This window comes from Pteropus medius, unplaced genomic scaffold (genome assembly GCF_902729225.1).
Source record: "Pteropus medius unplaced genomic scaffold, Ma_sr-lr_union100, whole genome shotgun sequence".
Classification (NCBI taxonomy): domain Eukaryota; kingdom Metazoa; phylum Chordata; class Mammalia; order Chiroptera; family Pteropodidae; genus Pteropus; species Pteropus medius.
The window spans coordinates 6,081,989-6,108,642 of record NW_024352784.1 but is presented as its reverse complement, the minus strand read 5'-3'; the positions used below and the strand labels follow the sequence as shown (position 1 = coordinate 6,108,642).

Here is a 26,654-nt window from a genome sequence, read left to right as displayed (position 1 = left end):
CAGATCAGCTCATTATCACTTCTAGTTTATTAAGAAAATGATAATTTCATATATATTATGTAATGACATCTTTCCAAGAATCTCAAGGAGGGTCTTTAAATGAAAGTTGTCATGGCTCTGAAGATTCAAAGGTAGAGAAGAGCATGCATTTAATATAAGAATTTACCTCCACTCCTTTCCCCAAGTCTCTCTGAAATAGTATGTAGGAATTTTTTTTTTTAAAAGAAGAGACACACAAACCTGTAAGGTCAAAATGGAAAGGAGACAATAGCTATAAAGTTTTGGAAACTGGAAAACAAACAAGTAGTAACTCAGCATACTCGAGAAAGTGAAAACCTAAGACAGCAAACAGAAGAACAAAAAACAAGACATCTTGCATCAGAGAACCCCAGAAAGACTCAGGAATTTAGAAGAACAGATACTTTTGAAGTGGAGGTAAAAGTGGGACTAAAGAGAAGAAAATTAGTTGAAATTCTGTTTAAGCAGCATTTAGATCCTGTTATCCTCCTCCATCCTAAAGGAAGACTAAAAATCCCAGGAAATTTAATGACACCAGGCTGAGTGGGGTGGGTGCTATGCTAAAAAGAGAGGTAAAGTCTATATACCAAATGGTGAAATTATCCAGCTCTCTCCCTCCATTTACTCTCAAAATACTAGCAGAGAGGCTTACTATTATAGGTAGGAGACTGGAAAATTCTTCTCTGATGAATCTGACCAGTCCATGAAAAAGCCCTAATGAGAGAGACAACTTGGTGGAGGTAAAGGGGTAGTGGGTGTTTTTCAACAAAACAGCCCACCTAGGTCAACCTACAATGGAAGTCACCAGTCAATGTGTCACACCCTTACACACAGCGCTGTCAGCTTTTTAGTGCCTACTTTCATATATAAACAGACAGCCAGAATTTAAGAAAATTCTGAAATGAGAGAGAGATCAAAACAAATAGATGAAAGAAACTTATAGGTAAGAGAGAAAACATGAAAGAAGCATCAAAAAAATTATCCTGAATTATGATGAGAATACAGTGATTTTATGAAAGAGCAGGATGTTATTTCTTTTTTAAAAAAAAATGAACTTACAGAGAACAAAAAAAGAGTTACTAGAAATTTAAAGTATGAGAGCAAAAATGAAAAATTCCATAGAGGTAGTGAAAGATGAAGTTAAAGGATAAATAAAATAATACTTATAAAGTATTTGACTATGTGCTAGGCTCTATTCTATTATCTCATTTATTTACACCCCAAAACCCTATAGATATATCGTTTTTCCCTATTTTATAAATGAGAAAATTTAGATCTAGAGTTTAGTTTCCCCACAGTCACATAACTAGTTAGTAGCAAAAACTGGGATTTGAAAACAGCAAGTCTGATGCCAAAATCCAGGCTTTTAACCATCATACTACAGTAGAAAGAAAAAGCAGATAGAAAATGGGAGTGAGAAAGGATAAGAAAATTAAAGGATCAATTCAGGCAGTTCAACATCTTGAATAACAAGTGATCCAAAAAGAGACAGAAAAATCAAAGAAATAATTTAAGAAATTTCCCAGAGTTGAAGGACATGAGTGCCTAGAATTAAAGAGACCATTGAGTATACAATCCAAGGAATAAAATAAGGACCCATCCCAAGGAAAATCACCTTGAAATTTTAGAACTCTGAAAGTTAATAAGTTTTCAAAAAGAAAAAATGCATCTAAAATTAGGCATTGGGCTTCTCAAAAGCAATACTGAAAGCCAATAGCCAATGGAGCAATATCTTTATAATTCTCAGGGAAAATGACCTCTATCCTTGAATACTTCCCCTAGCTAAAACCATCAAGAAAAAAGGAGAGCAGAATAAAGAAGTTTTCAGTCCACCATGTAAGGTCTCAAAAATGTACCTCTTGTCCACCTATACACTGAGAACCTACTAGAGGACATGCTCCAGAAAATGAGTAAATAAACCAAGAAAGAGGAAGATGAGAATGTGGTGAAGGGAGAGCCCAGAAATCCAACAAGCCTAGGATGCAATCAGCATCCAGATTACTGTGGGATGTTAGAGGGTTCTAACAACATGAAATTGGCAGTATACTGATGATTTGAAAATAATGAGAGAAGAGTTTAAGAATAAATTGATGATAGCATACAAAGAATAAAAAAAGAAGACAACTATTCACTTAATCACTTCCCTCTTCTAGGAAACACCTAACTCTGACAACTTTGTTACTCTGGCAAAGTAACTGAGTTCCTGAAGGTAAAGTTATCATATTTCCTATTACAGGTTTAAAAAATCTTTTACATTTTAATTTTTTCCCAAAGGGCATCACAATAATAAAATAGAATTAAAGACTTAGAAGTAAGGGATCTGCCAGCTGTGGCATATTAGGCAAGTCATTTGGCATCTCTGAGCCTCATCTACATAAGGTGAAATAATACCTATCCCAAAGCTCTATGTGCAGCATTAAAGTAAGAGATGTAAACATTCCCTGCATAATGCCAAGCACATAGTAAGCACTCAGTGCATGTTTGTTAAATCTGAATTATACTGACTGAAAGAGATGGAAATAGCAATTGTCAAGCAGACTCCCTCTACCACATACCTTCTGCGTTGTTGTGTTTGTCGTCTGTGTTGATGGTTTAGTGAAGGTTATTTTCACAGGAGACATGTGGGGTGGTAAGGAGTTGGCAATGCTCTGCATGATATTGCTCATCTTGGGACTGCCACTCACAGGCACAGTGATCGTCTTTGAGACTGGAACAACAGCCTTTGGAACCTCTTTTAGGACAACAGGTGAGGAGCTGGAAGAGTTTGTTCGTCGTCGTTTTCTGGGTTTTTCATCTTCATCTGAACAGCTAACACCTGAAAGGCGATGACAATATTGCTATATTTATATGAACCTAATACTGCACTTTATATTTTAAAATCTTTGTGTCATCAAGTCATCCTTAACCTCTCCCTTTGCCTTATGTTCAATTAGACAGTAAGTCCTACCAATCCTCCCTCAGAGAAGCTGTCTCTTAATGCCTTTCCTCCTTTATTTAACCTTATGGTCATGTTAGGCCTTCTTATCTCCTGCCTGTATTTTAGCAACAAACTCCTACAAAGTGTTCATGCTTTTAATCTCTCTACTTCTTTTCTACCCTCCATCCTAGCACAGTTATAAAATCTCACATAAATTCATGCCAATGCCCTGCTTCAAATTCTTTAGCACTTTTTATCTCCCTACAAGATGAGGCATAAAATCATTACTATATCATTCAAAGTCCCATATCTTTCCGAGAACACAATACCCTGTTCTACTCAGGTACACTGAACTGCGCGCCATTACTCAAAGCCAGCTTACTATATTCTATCCACCCGAAGTGTCTATATACTATTGTTCTTTGCAGAATACCACCTGCCATCAATGATCTATTCATCATCCTGCAAGCCATCTCCTCGGTGAATCCATGTCTCCTCTGAGCTTATAAAGCACTTTGTACATTCTGTTCTATATTACTTACCCCATGGCAATGCAACTGTCAGTCTGTATATGTCTTATTATTAAGGGGCTCCCAGAGGGCAATGACTAAGTCTTATTGGTTCGTTTCCCTGGTATAGTACCTTGCACATATAAAGTTAGCTGAATGAATGACTTTATCCCAAACTAATGTTGCCTCTGTGACTTCTGAAAATAAAGCAATAAATTCCTGTTACTTCGGACTACATATTATGTAAAATGATTTCTTCATGTTTGAGATTTACTTTCAAGGTTTTAAAAAAGTATTAAAAAATAGATCTCTACAGTTATTTTAAAAGACTACCTTGGCTAAAGCCATAGACATCAGATATAAAGTTAATTAATAGTCCCAAATCCTTAGTTTTTTCTGTATGCACTAAAGCCTCACTATTTTTCTGAGCTTTAAAAAAAATCAAGTGAAAAACAAAATCTTTGCAACATACATAGAAAAATATCTTCAGAGCAGACAAAAAAAAATGTATACAGCATGACTCATGGAACTGATAATAAAATATAAGTCCTTACATGTTTAATTTTTAGACTCTAAACAAGGTTGACAAAAACTTAAAATCATTCCTGTCTAAAACGGCAAAGTCCACCTCTAAAAGTTACAAAGAAATCAAGTTTACAAATATATTGAGAAAAAATGAAAATCATGTTAAAGATCTCCAGTTGATATCAAAAGCAGAAAAATACTGACATAACTGACATTAATAACAAAAATGAACTGGATATCAAACTGCTTTACAGAATAGAATCAAGGGGTTAAAAACTGCAAGTAAACTTCAAAAAATTACAGTCAACTAGAAATATAAAAGATGAGCACTCTAGAACGCATTACTGAATCTAACCGATATTATATAAATTTTTTAAAAAACACTATAAAGATTACAATTATAGGAGTAAACAATGAATAATTCACATAAGCACATTTCTTCAGTTTCTACTCACAATTTTATTCCATGACAAAACACGTAAATACATGAAGGACAGCACTGTTTAAGGCAGATTCCCCAGAGAACAAAAAAGAATTTCTCAATTGCCCGGAACTGATTAAAAAGCGATACATCCTAGTCACATGTAAAGAAAGGAATTCTTTAGAACCTTCGAAAACTAATCATTGCTAATAGCCCAGTGGGCCAATGATTTAATCCAGGAAGGCAGATCTAATCAGAGCCTATGCTACAGCATTTAGCCAAGATGGCCCTAATAACACTGAGAACATCACTTACTTTTGACATAAACAGTACTTCCACTTGGCAAGACAACTACATTGGAGGCAGGACTGGCAGGTCTTGGAGACTTAACCGTTGCTATGCTGCCACTTGGAACAGGGGTAGAGGTTGGGGTTGACGTGGTACTTGTGTAGGAATAGCAAACCACTACTGAAGGAACGATAAAAAAGTTTGCTGTTAACTTTCACCGAAACTGTCCACGCATACAGAAAAATTATTTTTTACTGCAGGCCAATTTTAACATTTTCATGTGATCACAGAGGCCAGTACTAGGTATTATGTCTACAAGTTAAAAGGTATTAATAATCATTTCTGAAAATGATCACTTAACTGGGTTTTCCCTAAGTATTTAACAGCTGTCTGCAGGTGACACTGCCAACAGAGAAGGGCACAGTTACAAAGAAATCAAGTCTAAAACTATACAAAGAAAAATGAAAATTATTTTCATCCATGGCAGAAGTTGAACTATACTTATATTCCCTTTTAATAGTAATAGCAGCACCAATGATGGAGTGATAGATAATTTTTCCCTAACCATAGCAATTTCCAACTTGGCTACTATAGGGGAACCAAGGCAAGGTTCTTTTATTCTAAACCAACTCACTAGTCACTTGCCATCCAAGCAGTGCAATAATCACTAAAGTAATGACAAAATCATATTTTAATTTCTTAAGTAACAACAAGAAGCAAGAATAGTTTATAGGCACCATTTACTGAGTACCATGCACTATGCTAAATTCTTTCCATATATTATCACTAATTGTCAAAACACCACACCTTCATTCTAAAGATGAGGAATCTGAAGTTCCCAGAAGCTAAAAAACTTGCTGGAGGTCACATAGTTAGGAAATGGCAAATTAGGATTCAAACATAGATCTGACTATTGAAAATCCTATATTCTTTACACTTTACCAGAGAGTTGGTGGCTAGAAGAGGTAAAGTGAAAAGAAAAGAGAGGTATCATTCCTATAATAAAACTGAAACTCAATGGAGGCCAAGTCTGCACAATTATAACTGTCTCTTAAGCCTAAAAGAGAGCCTGGCAGGCATAAAAAGCACGTCTCACTCTGCTCCACAGCCCACTGCTAGTCAAGAAAAGACAATTACGCAAAGTAATCTGACAACTACATTATTTTCGGGATCTCATTTTTATGTAATACCAAAGAAAGCTACTAAAGTCAATCCAAATATGTGCTCTTGAATTTAATATTACTCTTGGTGACCTCAGGAGAATTCAAAGATTTTTAAAGTATGTGTCAATTACTAGAAAAAATAACAGTTAGAAAGTCTTCTCCATCTGCCAGGTAACCCTTAATGGATTCGGCACACTAACTGGAAAAGAGAACAGCATATATCATTGATTCCAGAAGACAAAAAGAGTTTTATATTCTAAAGAATAAGTTCAGCATCTTCCCCCAGCAGCTTAATGACATCTACCATCTTATTTATTTCCCATGTCACACATTAAGGCCTTTTATTCACTCCTAACAAAATATACTGATATCAAAAATTCATTTCAAGAAGGCTTTTGCTATTTTGTGATTAATATAATTCGTACATTGAACAAAAGGGAGATTTAATTTTGGCTGAGACTGAAAACTCTGCAGTTTCTAGTTTTAAAATAAGAATTGCTCCCTATGTTTTGCAACCTTAAAACACTGGGATAAAAACAGATGAAAAATAAGACAACTTTTCTTGAAGAATCTGAGATAAGTCATTTCTATACACATAAATATTTTTCTACTCACCTTCCTTGCTTCCTGTTTCTGCAGGCACTGGAAGAGATGCATTGTGCTGAATAGCTGCATTGGCAACAGCGTTAGCTGTTACAGTGAAGGCGGTTTGGGGAACCAGCCGAGGCATCAGTGGTACCAATCGACGACCTTCAATGGACCATTCTGAAGAACTATTAGGTCCAGACATACTGAACAAAAAAGAAAACTCTGCTACAAGCGTTCTCAATCACTAAAAATGAATCAAATATGTTTTCTCAAACAAATATAACTTTTTAAATTATAAAAAGTAGCCTGAATGAATAGGAGAGGGTTTATTTTAAGCAAGCAAGATCACAATTATGAATAACAATCAGAATTCAAGGAATGTTACATATACTTAGGTTCTTACATATTTTATATATTCTATAATTTGAATCTAATAATGAAAATAATTAAAAATATGAAAATTTTTCCTATGCCTTCTAAATAAATACTAACATTATTTTCATTAGTTTAAATCCAGGAGTGCTAATGAAAGCCAGTATTTCTATTAACTTTTAGAACTTAATTTTGTAATTAAAATAAAAAGGTAAAAAGGTACTCATAATTTTAAAAATCGGATTTTCCTTAATAATTAAGGATAGAATTCAATGAACCTTTGCAAAATTACCTAACTGCCTGCATGGCCAGAGGTTCTAAGGCTTTCAAACAAGGGAAACTGAGGCAGTAAACGAGGGAGACTCAAAGGATAGAAGAAGTCTGCATATATCACTGAATATTTCACTGGCGATGTGTTAATTATCCTTCCTGTTAAAAAACAGACTAGATCTGAGGACACTGGAAGAAACTTGCCACTACTTTAAGTTTATTTATTTATATCACTTTTCGTTCCAAGTATTGGAGGCTACCGAACTCTAACCTTAAGCAGATCCTGTTTCTCTACTTAACTTATTGAGCAAATTCTTTCCCAGGAATCCAAACAGAGGTTGAAATATGAAAAGACAGCTGTGTCACTTCTCTTGACTTGGCTCCACAAAAGGTAGTTGTGGAGGTTTCTTCTAACTAATGGTTAGAGTTGAGGTTTAAAATTCACTCAGAATCAACCGATCCTTCACTAAATCAGAAATATTTCTGTACCTTTTTCAAAACCAAAGATTCTACAACCCAACCTAGATTTTAAGACTGCATGTCCACTGAATCTTCATTTTTAAAGTATACAAAAGACCTTGTTAGTGGATAGCGGGATAATGATAATGATGATGATGAAGTTAACATCAAATAAGCACTTACTATATGTCAGGCATTGTTCTAAACATTTTATGTGTTAACTCATGTAATTCTCACAACAATCCTATGAACTTGGTAATATTATCTTCTTCATTTTATGGATGAGAAAACTGAGTCACTGAGAGTTTAAATAACTTAAGGTGACACAGCTACTAAATGTCTCCAACAAGCATACATCATATCATGTTACTGAAATTATTCACCACATTGTAAGTAGAGAGCATAAAGTTTTTCAAATGTGTTTTATGTCTAACTTTTGCCTTTGATTTATACTAATTGGGCACTACTGTCTAACTACTACCAGCTTTCAATGAATAGAACAAATAAATTACACCTTGAGAAAGATTTACATTCAGTTCTGAAAGAAAACTTCTAGGAGCTGATGAATCCAATTGGGTTACTATGGGAAATCTGCAAATTCCCTCATGGTTTAACACAGTCCTACTTAAAACAAGAAATAGAGGAGTTCCTAAGACCCCAATAACCCTCACAGATTTGTTATCACATAATCTCCAAGCTGATGCTAGTTCTGAAACAGAGGATGATATAAACAAGAAAGAAAATGACTACAGCTACTTGTCAAGGGAAAAAATTCTAAAAGCTATTCAGCATTTTCTTGGTTACTCCTATTCTGCTATCATTTTATTAGTATGTCACTAATAAATTTGCTTGGTGAGACTTTACCACACAAATAAAAGGATGTCTACACTTACCTGGTGCATTGTTTAAATGGTGGCAGAAATTATGGAAGATTGATAACTTGAAATATAAGAATATATGCTATTGAAAAAGACAGAATTTGCAGTGCAAATGACACAACTGCAACTTTTAGAAAGATCTATAAATCTTCCAAATTTCTATTCATGCAAACATGCTCAAACTTTTTATAAGTGAGTGAAAAATTAGACATGTTAGAATTAAATCAAAAATTCCTATCTGCTTAGTGATGAGGGTGTAAATATGCATTAGTTGCCCAAGTCATCTAAACTAAATGTTAAAGATTTCTGTAAATACCTTACTCCAGGGATTCCCCGGCATACCTAAGCTATACTAAGATGGCAAAGAAGGGTGGAAACCTAGTTCCAACACCTTTTCTGAGAAGTCTAACATGATACTAATCAAACTACCCTGGCCCTCACATCCTTTGGCATGCAAGGCACCACTACAAAACCCTCATCCTCACATAGAAACTCATATAGTAATCTATGAATGTTTGGTTAATGAAGTGGTTAAGAGAACAGTAACTTCAGAGAGGCCCTTTCCGCTAGAGGAAATGCTAGCAAGAGTGGCCCAATTAAAAACTATGAAATTCCTTGACATTCCAGGCTTCAATACTATAACATTCTGACATGTTTCAAAACTGAATTGGAGTATCAAACTTAATCACTGGTCTGGTGCCAAATAATAAACCCATGTTATGCTTTGAGACACAGCAAGGTTTTTCTTTGATCCCAACCACCTCACTCCTTTTGTTTCTACCGCCTTTGTGCTCAATCTTCTGGGCTTTCTCTTCACCTTTCAACCACATTCCTTCTGCCTAAGCTGCTGTTTTGAGTGGGGGAGGGAAAGGAGAGGAGAAAGGGAATGCAGTCAGTTTAGACGCATTCCTCCTTGGCTGGAGTTGCTTTTTTCAGGCTCAGAATATGAAGCCTTTCTATACGTATTCTTTGAAATTAGGTTCTGTTGCTACCTCTAATGGAAAGAGGTCGCAGAGGAGACGGAGAGAATGAGGGATCTATGCCTTCCTCACCATTCCCACTCATTGACCCTGGGGCTCAACAAGTAAATGCAACATCTGGTTAAACTAAAACCACAATATAAAATATTAAAACAAGAGTATGGAAAAACCTAAAAAGCTTAAAATTATACACTAAAGTAAATTCTTTTCAAAAAATTAAATTCATATATTAAAGAAATCAGAAAGGAGAGATAAAAAAGAAATCACAGGCAGATAAAAGCCAACTCTCAATTATCCATGCTAATAGATAGAGGAGGGAAAGGGAGAGGTCAAACAGATTAAAGAAACCCATATATTATCTAAAAACACTTTGGCAAATATTTGAAAATTCTTCCATCAAACCTTTTCCAGGACAACTAACAAGTAGTAAAATGACTAAGTAAAATTTTCAACTCCTCTCCCTTCCCACCCTCTGACTCCAGGTACTCCCAGGCAGCAAAATGGCTAAAGGGTGGGCAGTATTGGGGGTGGGGAGGGAGGGGGTGGTAGATGGGGAAGAGAAGGAAAAGCAAGGGGCACGGTTAATTTGTAAATGGGATATGTGCCCCTGAATAATTGAGAGCTTCAATTTTAAAATAAATACAAGAAAAAGCCTGAAATAATAATAACCTATTTGCATACCTGTAACTTGGTCTTTCACCCAAATATAAGGATAAATTCATTCTTTAAAGGGGAGAAAAGGAAAAGGAGACTAAATAAATGTTATCCTTTAAGTATGAAACTGATGCATCAACTTACAACTAATTGCCCCACAATATTGTTCCAATGCCTTTAAGGTACTAATTTTGTACCTAAGTGCCTCTGATTGCAAGCTATTGTTTACTACTTTATTACCTAGCACATAAGTCTCCTATTACCAGTTCTCAAATTAGAATGTAGGCTCAGTTATTATTTTTAGAGCATTCAAATTCAAATGTTTACAACAAATTAAAGGAACACGTTAGTATTTGCAGGTTTCAACCATGTTGGCCTGACAACTAAATACTTAGTGTCTCAAATGAAAATTTCCAAATTTCTACAAAGCATACATATCTACCACTGAAAATCTCAAAATTCAAATAGCGAAACTTTCAAATTATAGTTACAAAGGTAGCACCCCATCTTATAGGTTAAGTAAAATGAGGAATGGTGAAGCACAAATGAAAGCTAATGGATCTTTGGGGTCAATACAAATACTGCCAATTAGTTTAAATGCACTATTTATCATATTATGAAAATGCAGTGAATTTTTTCCTGTAGTTTTAAATATTAAAACATAAAAATAAAACCAATGAATTATACTATATCCTATTTTATGAACTGTTCCTATCATCTTCCATTAACATTTAAAGGATAATTTGTTCCTTTCTATTCTTTAGGAGGCACTCTCTCCATACATTCTGTTAATGCTTGTTCCCTGCCTTTAGCCCTCCGCCCCCCTCTACTCCATCTGTCAAATAGTTATAATAATCTGAAAATAATTTGATAAGAATCCTTTATTTTATTTTGTTGGCTTTTTAAAATAAATTAAGATATTCTGTATTCATATTTCTTAAAAGCAGAACACGTATTTTATCTTTTGCCGTGACTCTCAAAACACAAAATATTAGTCAGGTATCAAAAAATTTATAATCCTATTTATAAAGCAATATACACATCAAATACCATTACAAAGAACCTCTAAAGGGCTGTCAAATTTGAGGTGCACACTACTTTGGTATTGAATTTTGCTTCAAGTAAGTGAATCATCTCATCTGCTAAATTGTGGTGGCCTTTAGATACACAGAGATTACATTGTAATGGGATTTGACCTGAGTACTTAGCACTTGCCTAACCAAATCAAAAACATAACCAATTAAATAAACAATACCACTATGGTCAGGATCCCTGAGTACAGAGATATTACTATTAAGATAAAAGACTCAGGAATCTGCTACACAATAGGAAGACTTTCAAAACTATGTAATACTACGTCATAAAAATCAGGGGTGGTATGACTAATGGCTTACTTATGTGCAATTGTTGTTAACCGTTCATCGTTTACTGCTCTCCGAACTTCAGCACGGTGGCGTTCTGTTGAGATGCTATGAAAAAAAATAGCCATTATAGAACTCTGCCAAGCAGGCAGCTCTTTTCTATACTTTTATTAATGTTTAAGTCAACATTTTGCTTGGGGAGAGGGGACAAGATTGATTTGTGAAAAGATACAGATGGAGCCTAACATATATCTTCAATGCTTTATTTAAAGTCATAGAAAAGGATTCATACTGATCCTATGCAACTGCAGAGAGAATTAGTAGCAAATTAGAAATCATAGGAAGACAAATTCATTTGGATATCAAGTCATTACCTCCAAAACTCAAATGTCAGACAGTTCAAGATTAGCAGAGGTTTCTGTTATCTAAATATGCAAACAGCCACTGAATGACCCCTAATCATGGTCACTGAGAAAAGAATTTTGGCACTGAGAAAAAAGTCTTCTCAAGTCCTTTTTAAAGCTTAAGAGTCTATAATTTTATGTTCAGTGAACATAATAAACGAAAGTGGCAAGATAATCTGTTTCCTGTGACTATATGCTATGAAACTTGACACCAGGGTATTACTTCTTTATTACTCCACACTTGGGCTGTATCTTCTACAGCAGCCGTCCCCAACCTTTTTGGCACCAGGGACTGGTGCGCCTATGAGAATCTAATGCCTGATGATCTGAGGTGGAACTGAGGTGGTGATGCTAGCTAATACTGGGGAACATCTGCAAATACAGATGAAGCTTGGCTCACTAGCCAGCCACTCACCTCCTGCTGTGTTGCCTGGTTTCTAATAGGCCACAGACAGGGCCTGAGGTTTGGGGACCCTGGTTCTACAGTATAATGTTACCACCATGATAATAATGTGCTTCTATTGACCTTATTAAATACATGTAAAGTTAATACTAAAAAACTGAAAAAAGGCTACACCCATTCCATTTATAAATGCTCAATAAAATGAATACCATTTTATAATACTTCGTTATTATAATCTTCACTGCTTAAGCAAAACCTATACCGTGGACTAAAGCAAGATTTAAGGGGCTAGAAAGCAGAATTTTTGAGGAAGTATAAACAACAAACGAACAAACAAAAAATACAAATTGTTAAATAGGAAGACAATAAGACTGAAAATTTGGCTTAAGAATGTCCCAATATTAATGTTAGTTAAATATGGGAAAGGCTTCTTCCCCATTTTCACTTAAAAACGAATAGAATAAAATGGTTTTAAATGTAGAAAGGAAATTTCAGTTAAAACAGAACACTTTCTGAGAAAGCTAAAGATGTTACAATGAATCAATCCAAGTATCAAAGAACCCCTTCCATGAGAATATTTTAATGGATTCAAGCGCCTCTACTGGGAAGCTGAAGGGATAAACTATCCTTAAGCTATGACTATATAATCGTCATAGATTTCTATGAATTAAGACAACTTCCTATTATTTCCTTTTCCCCCCCAAAAAATATTACTGGGACACTCTAGAGCTTCACGACCAGTCGCTGCCAGCTCTCCTCTCCCACAATCATGTCAAAAATACCTTCCTTTCCCAGGTGGCCCAAGTCTAAAACCCTTAAACCCTTTCTGATTATATTACAAAATAAATGGTAAATTACATAATTGTCTGTAACAAAGCACACAAGTGGGATGAGATCTCTAAGCACCAACAACTTGAATACCTGTCTTCAATGTGAGTGTGTAAAGTACTGAAACCTCTCAAAATGAAATTTCTAGAGTCATGTCTCACAAACTGTTATGATAATTTACCTAAGAACTTTTGAGAGTTCTCCAAGAAGATCTTTCTTTTCCTTGGTGAGATCCCCCTGTGCCCGAAGTGCACTGATAACTCCAGCGTATGCCTCCAATTCTAGAAGAAGAAAATTATTTTATCAAGAAAAGACTTTAACATTTTAATACTGCGGCTACATACAGTGAAACTTCAAAGCAGGAACCCTAAAAACTCAATAAAAATCAATATATAAAATTTTTTTAATTCCGCTCAAAAGTTTTATATAATAACAGATTAAAATGTCTTCAATAATTTTATATCGTTTTCTTTTTATTGCCTCAAGAAGTCACATATGTAAAATGTGTAGGAAGAAAAATCTAACGGTAAATATTTTGTCTCACACATTACTACTGAAAAATATTTAACTCTGATGCTACCAACAACTGGAAACAGGCTCTAAATGATATAAGGTTGATAAGAGAAGTTTTTAGCATAACTGAAGGTGCCTTCACTAACCATTCCTTGAAATAATTCCTTAGGCCTGCTTAAGAATTCAAACTATATTCCACCTCCTTCCTGGGTAGTTAAGAGTACTGAGTACAGTGCAACTGAAAACCTACTGGAACAAGAGTCAAATGACCAGATCTGGCTCCAGCACTGCCACTTACTAGTTGTATGACCTTGGGCAAGTCCTTTCTCTGAGCCTCATTTTTTTTTTTTTAAATCTAGAAGAAACTTTGAAGGCACCTTTCATATCTAAGATCCTTGACATTTATAAAAACCACCTTCGAAATGACCAAAGCAGATTAGGGAACATGAATTGCTCTTACAGCAACCAGGGCTTAATATACTGAACTCTAATGCCACAGTTTCATTTCACTATCTTTCTACAGTAATAACTATTATGAAATAAAACTGTCAATCCCTAGTACTGTTTAAAATATAAAACCAAAAAGTCCTCAATGGCTCCCAATGAACCATGCCTCCCTCCCAGTGTGTACACTCCTGCATACTACCTTTGTATATCGTCCCCTCTCACACTGATTCTGGGTTTGGCATGTGACTTGCTTTGGCCTATGAAACATCAGCATACATGACGCAAACAGATAAAACACTTGCACACAGGGCCTTGCTCTCTTGGAACCCTGATCTCACCAAGCTGTGAAAAAGACCAGGATGAAAGGCCACATGGAGAGAGAGGCCCAGCCATCTCAGCTGAGCCCAGTCAACCAACTAAGCTACCAGCTGAGAGAGCTCAGACAAGAAGAGCAACCCAGAGTCATGAGAAATAATAAAATAGTTATTGTTTTAAACCATTAATACTATGAGACAGGTATAGCTGAGTAAAACAAAATGATGGGAAATAAGTGTCCAGACTATAGCTATCTTCTTACTCAAGTTGCTACCAGTATTTGCTACTTGCCAATGCCTGACACACAACAGATCCTCAGTGTTAGCTGAATAATGAAGGCAAGGATACCATCATCTTAGGTACTACATCAATAATAAACTATTAGCCTAGTTCAGTTCACAGTTCTGTTTAAAAAAAAAAAAAAAGGCTTTATATGGAAAAGTGAGTTGACTATAATAAATAGAAATGTCTGGTCCAACTGAATTATCCCAGATGTAAACAACCTGTATGTCCAATCTATACTAAATACTATGTAGAAGTTTCACTGGGTCTCTCTAGAAGGACAAAGCTCTGCTGCTCTGGAGTAGTGAAGGAAATACTTAGTTCCAGGAAATATATATTTGAGCTACTATTAGGACCCAAACTAAAGTTCAGAAAAGCACTGGGGATAAGCAACTAACGAATCATGATACTCTAAATGTTTATGCCCTATTGAGTCTACAAATCAGTATTGAATCTTATTATATATACCAGATAGTGTGCTAAATCCTGCCCTCAAGGAGTTAACTCCAGAATAAAGCTACAGTGAAACAAGTCATCAGACAATTATGATACAGTTTACAATACAGTGGTAAAGGCAAAGAGGAAAAACACATCATCTAGTCTGAAAGCATAAGCTTTAATCAGAAAGAGAATTGTGCTCCAGGCAGGCAGGGGGACAAAAGGCAAATATATGCAAAAGGAATAGAAAATAAAAAAGTAGATAATGTTTCATACAGACATCAAACTTAACAGTCAGTGACTATTTTGAGAGCTTTACACCAGGGAAAATATAAATATGCCTGTACTTGGATAGTCACTAATTCAAACCAAAGTACTAGTTGAACATTACTACAAGATGCCATGGAAAATATTTATATAAACAAAACAAAGTCCTTATCTTCAAGGTGATTGCAATCCAACAAGGGACATGTGTAAGGGAATAGAGAAGGATAAAAATGGAAAAGTAGTTTGGTGCCAGACTAAGAAAAGCCTCTAATTCCAATCTAAGAAGTTTTTATTTGATAGGACTCAGTAAGTGACTGAATGTGGAAAGAACAGCAGAAAAACAGGAATCAGGTTCTGTAGGCTGCAAGATATTTAGGAGAATGTCGATATCCTAAAAAAAAAATAGAGAGGTCAGAGAGAGGAAGTGGGTGGAGAAAAAGAAAAATAGTTTACTTCTGGCCTTTGGAATTTATGGAGGTCAAGAAACTAATTCAAAAAAAAAGTGAAATTAACTAGAGAAATGTGACAAAGATTTTTGATATTTCAAGTCTCACTCAAGTCTAACTAAAAAATCATGCACAAAAGAGGTGGCAATCTCACACAAAATTGGGACTCAGAACAGTTACTATAGATAGCTACACAATCTAAGGTACTTCCTCCCCTTCTTCAAAAATTTACTCATTGTAAAGAGCCTTTAATAAGCTTGCCAGCCTCCTCACATTTGATTTTTATTTTGATAAGTATCCTCAGATCCTGACAAATATCAATTTATGGTGTTATTTTTGGTGCCATTCTATTATAGTGTTAACTCTAATGACATATAAGCATAATGAAATAATAAACACATGCAAACACCACAGAAAACAAAAAACTTACCAAATCTTTTTATTAAACCCTTAACCCATTCCATTTAACAAATCAGACATTTAATTATACTATAGTCCATAAAGCCCCATTTCAGAGTTATAGCTCAGGAATAGTCATAAAAAATAGGGCAGGAGAAGAGGCAGGATAGAAAAAGATATGCACTTAACTATCACTGGTATGTTCAGTAGATCATAAAGGAATGCTCTATCTCAGTTTCTTTATATTTAAGTAAAATCTAAATGTTTAGCATTTTACCTTACAATGATTTATAACCATTTTTAAAAGGACAAAACTAATTCTTAAAATATTTTAAGCTAATTCTTAAATACAGTACCTTCACTAAACTTCCAAACCTAGAGCTACTATTTGAAGGAAATTCAAAGGTTTCATTGTTATGATAATGAGCTAATGGATGGGGAGGAAGTCTTTCTGCAAATTTCTATCGAGGCTCACCTCCCAAAGTGAAGGGTCATTGAAGATGGCATTACCCTGTAGGAAGGCTGTTTTCTTTTGTATAGAAGCAGCTCTCAGCAGCATTACCCCACATAGCTCTGACTAAAATTAAAGATAAATTTAGACTTAAAGTTTACAATTTTTAAACATAATCTCTTGATTCAAGGCTTCAACAGCCCAGAAACCTTAATTAATCTACTGTAGTTGTGATGTGTTCCTCTTTAATTATTTCAGCTATGAAATAAATACAAGCCATCTTTATAGTTGGTAGCAAGTTATAGCAATTACATGTAAGTAAGTGTGTAGAAAACCATCTTCAAATTAGTACTAAAAGTTTGGATAAAAGGTTAAAGAAAAAAAAGATAAAGGAATGATTGACAAAACAAAACACTTCTCTAGTTGTACTAAAATACAATGCTAAGTAGTTTAAAATACAGAAATCCTCATAGTGTCCTGAAGGGAAATAAAAAACAGAAAAGGTTATTAGCAGGCAGGACCAGAGCACCTATGACCAGATTTACACATACGAATCCCCAACAAACATTTCCTTTAAAGAAAAGATTCATCTGCAAAAAAATAAATTGTCTGAAAGCAATAGCTTTAAAACACTATACACTGAGATGTCAGGCACTGTGATAGGCTCTTTTTATATACGGTTAATTCACATAATAAATTTATGAGGCAGGTATTGTTATCCTTCCTTTACAAAAGTGTTAATAGATTTATGGAGATTAAATAACTTGTCCTTGATCAAGACCCCAGGTCTGTCTGAATTCAAGCCCCACATTTTCTCCTTCAAAATCACGGACATCTAAATAATTCATATCCACTGCCAAAACATTTAATATTCTTTTCAAATTATTTTTTCATTTACATCGTGGTAACAAGGTCCTTTTGGACCTTATATTCTAAGGCACCATTTCTCAACCAAGGATCCTCGTCTGAACCACAAAATACAGAAAATGATTTAAGTAACTTTTTTATCAATTTTCCCAAAGACAGTACATAACTAATACCATTTTAGATGCATGACAAAAAGTTAGTTCATTACATACATTAGATGCCTTAGCATTAGGACTTAATTCTCTCCCTAAATGCTCGTTAAGAAAGCCTGCTCTAAAGGAGAAGAAACACGAAATAATTCACAAGTGGAAAGGGTGTTTCATAACTGATAGTAAAATGTAATTTGGGAAAAACAGAAAGCTTGTATTAACTTAGAATTCAGAAATGATATGTAATTTACACATATATTCATGAAGGATAAAAGTATACTAAAGTAAGACTGGAATCATATTCCCTTGGTTAAAATCCTGACTACATGACTTACTATTAGCATTACCTTGATTCTAAACTTCAGTTGTGTCATCTGTAAAGTGGGGGCCAAAAACCACCCATCTTTTAGGTTTGAGTTGAATGGAAAGAACTTGGAATAGCCCAGTATCCCTCAAGAACTTTTAGCTGCTATAATTATTATAATTCATGCACCTACTATGAACAAAGCACTATGCTAGGCACGGGGAAAAGAAAAAGTAAGATGGGAACTATATACCTCCAAAGAATTTCTAATGCATGCAAATAGCCATGATCCAAACAGAAAAAGTATCAGAGAGGGGCATAAAAACATCAAAAATGAAAATCATACCCAATTTTCGAAGAATCCTTTTGCATTCATCCCTGCTGAGATCCAAAAGGGTTGGCCACACAACAGGCATTGCTGCTTCTTTTTGGTAGCCCCAAAGAGCTTGTTTTCCCTATCAAAACAAAAACAAAAACAAAAACATCAAATTACCAAAGTACATTCAAAAGGCCACTCACCTGGAGATCCACACACCAATAAGAGCATCTCACCATCCTATTTCACCACCACACTTTCCAACTACTGACAAATGAAGAACTATACAATCATTTGGGAGCTTAATATTCCAGCCTGTGACAGTGGAAAAAAGCACAGGTTTTAGAGTCAGATATCTCTAGATTCGAGTTCCAGCTTCCAACTTACTGGTTGTGTGATCCTGGGAAAATTGGCCTATCTAAGCATACATTTTACATATCTGTAAAACAGAGGTATTATCACCCAGTTTGTTATGAAGGTAAAAGAATAGTGTATGTTAAATTCTTATACTGGCTGGCACCTTAATAAACAGGCGCTACTACCTGTGTAACCTTAGGCAAGTTACTTGGCTTCTGTCCGCTTTTTCACTTATTAATTACATGAGATAAAATATGAAAAGCTCCTGGCACGAAATGTGGGTTAATGGAACTTAATAAAAAAACTTTCTCGTCAAGCCTTAACAACGAAAGATGAATTTACACCCTGTAGTCTTTAAACAACCACTGACCAAAAGTTTAGATGTGAGGAATTTAGTTGGTAATGAAAATTCCCTGGTCTAGAGAATAAAAAGACAACAGTGCTGGGCGCTTGCACAATACCTGCTTAGAACACAGTAGATCCACTACAAATATTTGTTAAATAGATAAGTAAATAATTGAGAAGAGTAAAATAAATGAATGAATGAATGAATGGATGAGCAAGCTCACTGGACTAGAAGTCAGGCACAGAACCTTAATAACTAATACATCCCGTTCCAGGCACTGGGGCTGCTAACTCCAACTCCACGCCCAGAGTTGAGCCCACCCCCCCTACTTCCCATAGTCCTCTCAGCTACGAACCAACCAAGAGCAAGGAGAACAGGACTGCGCGCCCCAGCCGGCAGAATGACATAAAGAAAGGGGGTGGAGAGGAGGAAGAAGGGGCAGAGTCAAAGGAATCCGCTCCCTCCACAAGCCAGTCCCCGCCTCCCGACAGGATCTTGGAGGCGGTCGACACAGCCGGAGTCAAGCACCACGTCACGGCATCCCGACGCGTCCCCGCCAGCGGACCCCACCACGGGGCCGCATCGCACTGGAAACCTGGGCGGTAGTTGCCGGAGCCCGGTCCGAGAACTGGGATCTCGTATAATCCTTCCCCCACTCATGTGTCAAAGAGACAAGCCCGCCCCGCCCCCTCCCCAAACACGCATTCTCGCAGCACCACACGAGCAGCTAGCCCACCCTCCTTATCGTTGCCGCTTGGCACCGACCCCAATGACAAGCCTACGACCCCAGCCCTTAGGGACCAGTAGCCAGAGTCCAGGGCCCCAGCCAGCATCAGCGCCTCGCTCCCTCCTCTGCGGAGGACAACGGAGAGAGAGTGGGCGCCCGGACAGCCCGGCAGACGACCGAGACTCACCAAAAGGCTCCCAGAGCTGGACCCCGCGGATCCCATCATAAGGCCTGCCAGAGTCCCCCTCAGCCCACCTCGGGAGCCCAACGATCCCGTTAGGAGACAACGGAGGATGGGGCTAGGCGCCCCAAACCGGGCTCCGAAGGCTTGGCCCGACGCTCCTCAAGCCTAGCTAATCTGCCAGCTCTTCCCAGCACCCTGTCTGAGAGTCACCCACCTGCCCGGTCTTTCGGGGCTCATCTAAAAGGTTCCTCCGTCAAGACTAGGGGACACCAGGAATTGGGTTTGTTTGCGGTGCCTCAGAAGGGGCAAGATGGCGACAGATATCAGGGCGCAGGCGCAGCTGCGCGCTGCCGGTCGGGAGATGTAGTTCGCCTTTCCCGCCTTTCGGGGAACGTACGGCAGAAGGCCTCCATTCTCCTGGTCCCTCTTTTCCGGGGCATTTTCAAAGGAAACGAGACCATCGCAGGGGGTGCTGGGAGTTGTGGTCTGAACCCAAAATCTCCTCTCGCTCCCGGTCAGTTGTCGCGCGCGCAAGGAAGACTGGGATTGTAGTTTCCTTGGCCTTTTCCAAACTCTCCTCTCAGGCTTCGCGCGCCTGGCCTGTCTCCCAGCCAATCGGCAGCGCTCTCTGCTACGTGTGGCGTCACACGTAGTGGTCAAAATGGCGTCGGTAGTTAGCGCTGTATCTTCGCGGCGACTTTTATTCTAGGCGAGGTTAGAGGTGGTAGGGAAGCAGCTTCGACCCTGAAGCGACGTAGAGGATTAGGATCGGATTCCTCAGAGTCATGGGAGCAGTTATCGGCGGCTTCCGACTACCCCCCTACCCCCACACACACACCCAGACACCAGGAGAGTCTGCGCTACAGGAACCAACGTAGTGGACATCGCAATTGCCTGTACTCGATTTAGGCGTTGCGGAGTTGCAGAGAAGGGAAACCCGAGCGTCCCTGACTTCGGGTTTCTGCACGAAGTGGGAATGATAGTGTTATCTCGTGCTATGTCTGTCAAAGGCAAGAAGGAAAAGGGATTTATTTTAGGCTCTACAACGTGGTAGGTTCACCCTTCAGCCTTTGTTCTTAGAACAATCGTGTGAAGAAAGTATTGCTACCCCTGTTTTACAGATGAGAAAAGGGGCCCAATATATAGTTACTCGCTGTCATAAAATTGAAGCCAGTGTCTGGTATTGTTGAAGATTCAATCAAATTTTGTGATTGCCCTTCCTCTTAAATTTTGTACTTGTGGAAACATTGGATCAGGTTTTTAAATATGCTCAAGTCAAAAGTGGTTTTTAATATGCTGACATTAACAAAGTTTTTTTTTTTTTAAATGAAATTAATACTACCCTATGGGAATGTCGTGATACACAACGTAGGAAAAAGTTATTTGTAAATTGTGGACCACTATACAAACGTGTGAGACTTCATGTTCTTGAATGGAGGTGTAGGTTAGGAAGAGAAATAGCGTTTAAGTTTCCTACAATTTGCACATTAGCTAAAAGTACTTTCCGAGGTCCAGGAAAATTGTTACTGTAAAAACCAAAGCCGGCATGCCCCTTCAGAAAGTCATGAAGGTGGACAAGTAATAGACAGGCTCTCCCTCCCTGACCTTCCAATGCTTTCTCTACCATCTGTTTTCAGGCCAGTTAAGAACTCTTGGAAAGATGGCAACTGAAACTTTAATAGAAGATTTTTATAGTTTAACATTCATTCTTTGATTTGACCCTCACAGCAGCTCAGTGAAGCAATTATTAAGATTTCCCCCTACTAAGAATGAGAAAAACACAGATATTCAAGAACTTACTCAATTTCACAAAGCTAGGAGTTGAAAGGGACTGGCCTTTATAACCCCAGGTCTTCTGACTTTAAAGTGTCATGTCAAGGTGACAGGTAATTGAGTAGATATGGAAAGACAAAGTGCTTATAAAACTGATCCTGACCATAATAAGTAGCATGTGAGTCAATTATTATAACTGATAATTGTGCTTACTAAGTGCCAGTACTGTTCCAAGCATTTCACATATTCATTTAGTCCTTGAAACAACTTTATGAGGTTGTTTCAAGAACTATTCCCTAGAAACTATTCAATAGAAACTATTTCCTAATTACAAATTGAGTCATAGGAAGGAAGTTAAATAGCTTGCCTAAAGTCACACATTATACGTAAATGGTAAAGCCAGTATTTAAACCAAAGCACCTTGGTCTAGAGTCTACTCTAGACCAGTGGTTCTCAAACTTTAATGTTCATTAAGAACTGTTTGAAGATCTTGTTAAAAAGCAAATTTAGATTAAGTCTGGATAGGGCCTAAGATTCTATATTTCTAACAAGCTTTCAAGTGATGTTGATTTTCTGGCATCAACTACCTCTAATGTACCACATCCTCCTTTCTTCCTAGCCATATCTGTCATTTGTAGTCAGAAGCTGCCTTCTACTTGCTGCCTCTGACTGCTCCATATTCCCAGATGTTCCCAACATTAAATTCTCTTCATTAAGGATCAGACTCAAACTTTACCCTGAGGAAGCTTATCCTGCCCCTACCTTTACCTCTAGGATGAGACAAGCATTCTCACCTCTTACTACACATCATATTACAGAGCTCAGAACACTGAATTCTGGTTGTTTGAAAATCATCCTGACCAGACAATGAGCCCTTATAATGGTCATTGAAAAAATCTTCCTGACTAGACAATGAGGTTTTAAGGAGAGAAGCCAGGTCTTTGTACTCTAGTGCCTAGCACATAAAAATAATAGCTAATTCTTATCCAGAGTTTTCTTTATTTTAACTGTTATTACATACATTAACTTGTTTAATCGCCACATTAGCTTTATGAGGTAACAGTATTATTCCCATTTTATGGATGAAGAAACTAAGGCGCAAAGAGGTTAAGTAGTTTGCCCAAAATAAACTAGTAAGTAGCAGAGCCATGATTTCAGATGAAGGCACTTTGACTTCAGGAAATGTGTGGTGAATAAAATGAAAGCCACCCTCTACTTCCAAAGAAAAAAAACTAAGACTTATTATCCTATTAGACATAACTACCTCTAGTCTGGGAAAGTTTATTAGAGCATAGTACCTCTCTCAAACTTTATTACTCTATTGAGTAAGCAGGTTTCTTGAAACAAACTTCAAGATGTGTACCATTTACCATTCTAATTTTGTAGTACTATATTAGAGAAAGTAGATTTCACCATTGTCATGAAAATATCTGTTAAGGTTCTATCATATTGTACAGGTAGACAAATTTGAAATGGATAAGACCTTAGAGATTCATTTTCTAAATGAAGAAAACTGAGTTCCAAAGAAGTCAAATGAGTTAACTGGGACTGAAAACCAATGCTTTTGACTCATAGGCTGCTGCTTGTTCCACTGTACCACATTGCCCTTAGATTCTTACCTTCAGAAAGTGTTATTACCATACTGGTATAGCCAAGATGTGTACTAAAAATAGGAATAGCAAGACCAAAAAACAAGTAGAATATCAAATAAATCAAGATGAGTGGATTTGGGGGATAGGAAAGAGAATGAAAGTAAAACCGGATAACTGGCAATCACATACCTAAGCTCAATGGAAGATCAGAAGTGCTAGAAGAACTTCGGAAAGGGGGTGAAAGATCTGGCCACTGCTTTTACTCCTTTCCCTCACTGTCTATTAAATTCTGTAGTCTCTACTTCCTAAACAGCTGACCCCATTGTTTTGGTGGGCTGATGATGAGGCCTCATTACCTGTGTGGAATGGACCTTTTTTACCAACCCTTTTCTTCCAAAGGAACCTCTGTGCACTCCTTGCCCAGTACATCCACTGTACCGCCCATGCTGTCAGGATGAGCTTTCTAAGGTTTAAAGCTCAACATGTCAGTCTCCTGTGTAAAACTTTCTGGTGGCTCCCAGTTGCCAACAATAAAGTTCCAGCTTATTTTTTTTTATAAGCAAACCCATGCAAATGCAAAGAAACTTCCTTACACAGCTAACCTTCTCTTAGAGCACTTCTGTCCTCTCTTTATCTTGTCTAAAATCTGACATTTTCCTTAAGTTCACTGCTTCCCTTGAAGCTCTTCATATAGAGTTCTCCCTTATCCCTACATCTTCAGTATCTTAAACCACCAAGTAAAGGCTGGCATTCTCCTAACTTGTCACTACAACTTTCAGACTAACTACCCCTACATTGAGGCTTTCACCATCAAGCCATGCAAACTTCATTCCACTCTCATTCCATTACTCTAGGGATAAAAGAATTTTAGGATGAAGATTTTTAACAGTCTGCTATTAGCAGCTTAGGTTGCTCCCTTGTCCACTCTGCCTTTGTACTCACAAGAGAGGTAGGTATACAAACCTTTCCCAAGCACTGCCACTCGAGCACCCACTTCTGTGACTATATCCTGTATTTTGTTCTCCAGAACTGTTCTACCTCTGAAACCGGTAACCAAGGTATTCTACATTCTAAACAAAACTTTTTTTTTAAATTCCAGATCTCTTATTCCTTTATCCTCGCCAAACCTGCTCTTCAACTTCAGTGAAATCTGCCTGCGGTTTACAGCCTCACTTCCAAGTCTGTTCTCTGGCTTTATTTTGGACTCAATCTTATCAGCACTTCTAAGTTCATTCAACCACCACTGTCCTTCACATAGATCTTAAAACAGCCCAAAACCTTGAATCAGATCTCCCCTACATCCCTTCCCATGTTGATATATCTATTAACTATTAGTGCATAATTATCCCAAATCATAGTGACTTAAAAGAATAATTTTAAAAATTTTATTTCATACAGTATTTGCAGTTTCTGTGGGAATCGAGAGTGGCTTAGCTGAGTCATCTGGCTTAGAATCTCTTAAGAGATTGCAGTCATGATGTCAGCTGCAGTCTGAAGGCTGACTGGAGATGGAGGATCAGCTTCCAAGGTAGCTCACGCACATGGTTAGCAAGTTAGGCAAGAGGTCTGTTTCCTACTGTGTAGATCTCTCTATAAGACTATCTGAGCATCTTCACTAGGACATGGTAGCTGGCTTTCCTCAAAGTAAGTCTGTGTGTGTGTACACAAAATCAGGTTTTATATTTGTGTGTCTAAAAAGCAATAAATCTAGAAAAACTTGATAGAAATTAGTTGAAATATTAGGTATAATTTTTTGAAGTCCCATTATAAAAAGGACACCTCATGTGCGTTATTTAAATCTCACAACATTCCCATGACATAGTAATTATTATTCCATTTTATAGTTGGGGAAACGAAGGTCTACAGAGAAAAATAATTTGTTTCATGTCATATATTACCAGAAGACTCTTCCCAAGAACCACAGATATTTTGGAGTTCTGGTTATATGGTTGCATGATAAACTGTTGCTGTGGCTTAAACAATTTTTTTTGCTCACGAATCTCCAATTTGGGTAGGGCTTAGTGGAGACAGTTCATCTCTACTCCAGGCACCAGCTGGGGCAGCTTAAAGGCTAAGATCTGGAATCATCTGAGGGCTTATTTATTCATATGACCGGCAGTTGATATTGGGTGTTGCCTGGAATCTTTGCTGGGATTATCAGTGGGAATATCTGTATGTAACATCTCCATGTAGCATGGCTTCCTTACAACATGTGGCCAGATTCCAAGGGCAAGTGACTAGAGAGAAAGAGACAAGAGGAACCTATATTATTTTTACAATCAAACTGTGGAAATCATAGCATTATTTTCTTCCATACTCTGGATTAGAACAGTCAAGCCTACCCAGGTTCAAGGGAAAGGGAAATAGATTCCATTTCTTGATGGAAGAGTGGTAGAGTTCTGAAAAATCATGGCACTAGAAATATTGCTGTGGCCATTTTTGGAAAACATCCACCACAGTCAGTCCTCTGTCCACAACTATACCCCTCTCACATTCAAAACACACTCATGCCCTAAAACCCCCAAGTCTCTTCTCGTTATGACAGTAGGCTTGGGCTGCTGAGAGGCTAAGAAGTTGCTGTCATACTGTGAGATTCCATTCATATGAAGTTCAAAAGCAGTCAAAAACTATAGTCATACGAGTCCGAATAGTAAAGACTTTTAGAGGAGTAACTGTTTGGATGGAGCATGTAGGACCTTACCAGGGTGCTATAAATGTACTATAATCTTGATCTGGGTAGAGATTAAGTGAAGAGACAGGCATATGTAAAAGTCTGTACATGTAAAATTGTGTCCTTTATGTAGGTTATACCTCAATAAAAAGTAAAAAGGCACTACAGTGGTGGATACATGTCACTGCATGTTTGTCAAAATCTATGGAATGTACAAGAGTGCACCCTAATGTAAACTATGGACTTTGGGTGATGATATTTCAGTGCAGTTTTATTCACTGTAACTAATGTACCACTTTGGTGTGGGATGTTGATAGTTTGTGTGTGTGGAGTGTTGGAGTGGTGGGGAGCAGGGGCATATGGGAACTTTCTACTCAGTTTTGCTGTGAACATAAAACTGCTCAAAAAACAAAGTTTATTAATTAAAAAAATAAGTAAAAAGGATTAAAACAAAAAAACTTATAATAGTTAAGGGTTTGTGTGTATGTGTGTGTATATGTGTGTGTAACAAATGATGAATGAATGAATGAATGAGTGGTTTAAGGAACAATGGAAAATTTGGGTTCCCTTTACTTGAAAATAAGTCCTGGGGTAGTTCTAGCTTCAGGCATTACTGAATCCAGAGATTCAAATAGGGCCAGTCTTAGTTTTTCTCCAACCCTCAGCTCTGTCTTCTACTGTGTTGGCTTCATTCTCAGGTTTCATGTTTTGACTCTCAGCAGTTTCAGGCTTTTATTATCCTCCCTGCTTACAGCCTGAGCAGAAAAGAGCA

General features: G+C 37.3%; 2 protein-coding genes across 25 annotated transcripts in view; both read right to left on the bottom strand.

Annotated features, from left to right (window-relative positions):
• EMSY (EMSY transcriptional repressor, BRCA2 interacting) overlaps positions 1 to 20,195 on the bottom strand; it is an 80,450-nt gene extending 60,255 nt beyond the window's left edge. For 8 of the 16 annotated variants that reach the window (XM_039848105.1, XM_039848095.1, XM_039848097.1 and 5 more), the window contains exons 1-8: positions 20,061 to 20,194; positions 18,263 to 18,371; positions 13,220 to 13,319; positions 11,437 to 11,511; positions 10,070 to 10,111; positions 6,457 to 6,632; positions 4,706 to 4,858; positions 2,574 to 2,833 (exon numbers count right to left, since the gene is read on the bottom strand). In XM_039848105.1, coding sequence (XP_039704039.1) covers positions 2,574 to 2,833; positions 4,706 to 4,858; positions 6,457 to 6,632; positions 10,070 to 10,111; positions 11,437 to 11,511; positions 13,220 to 13,319; positions 18,263 to 18,332 — 876 coding nt within the window. In that variant the 5' untranslated portion in view covers positions 18,333 to 18,371; positions 20,061 to 20,194. Of the gene's footprint in view, positions 1 to 2,573; positions 2,834 to 4,705; positions 4,859 to 6,456; positions 6,633 to 10,069; positions 10,112 to 11,436; positions 11,512 to 13,219; positions 13,320 to 18,262; positions 18,372 to 19,050; positions 19,218 to 20,060 lie in introns of those variants that run through there. The other 8 variants (XM_039848101.1, XM_039848103.1, XM_039848094.1 and 5 more) reach the window with 6 other exon arrangements.
• A 510-nt stretch (positions 20,196 to 20,705) lies between these two features.
• Positions 20,706 to 26,654, bottom strand: part of GVQW3 (GVQW motif containing 3) — a 50,980-nt gene continuing 45,031 nt past the window's right edge. For 8 of the 9 annotated variants that reach the window (XR_005649687.1, XR_005649688.1, XR_005649690.1 and 5 more), the window contains one exon: positions 24,582 to 25,448. Coding sequence is in view for 1 of the 9 variants with exons in the window: in XM_039848110.1 (XP_039704044.1) it covers positions 20,842 to 20,847 (6 nt within the window). In the remaining 8 variants the exon portion in view is untranslated. Of the gene's footprint in view, positions 20,848 to 24,581; positions 25,449 to 26,654 lie in introns of those variants that run through there. The other variant, XM_039848110.1, reaches the window with a different exon arrangement.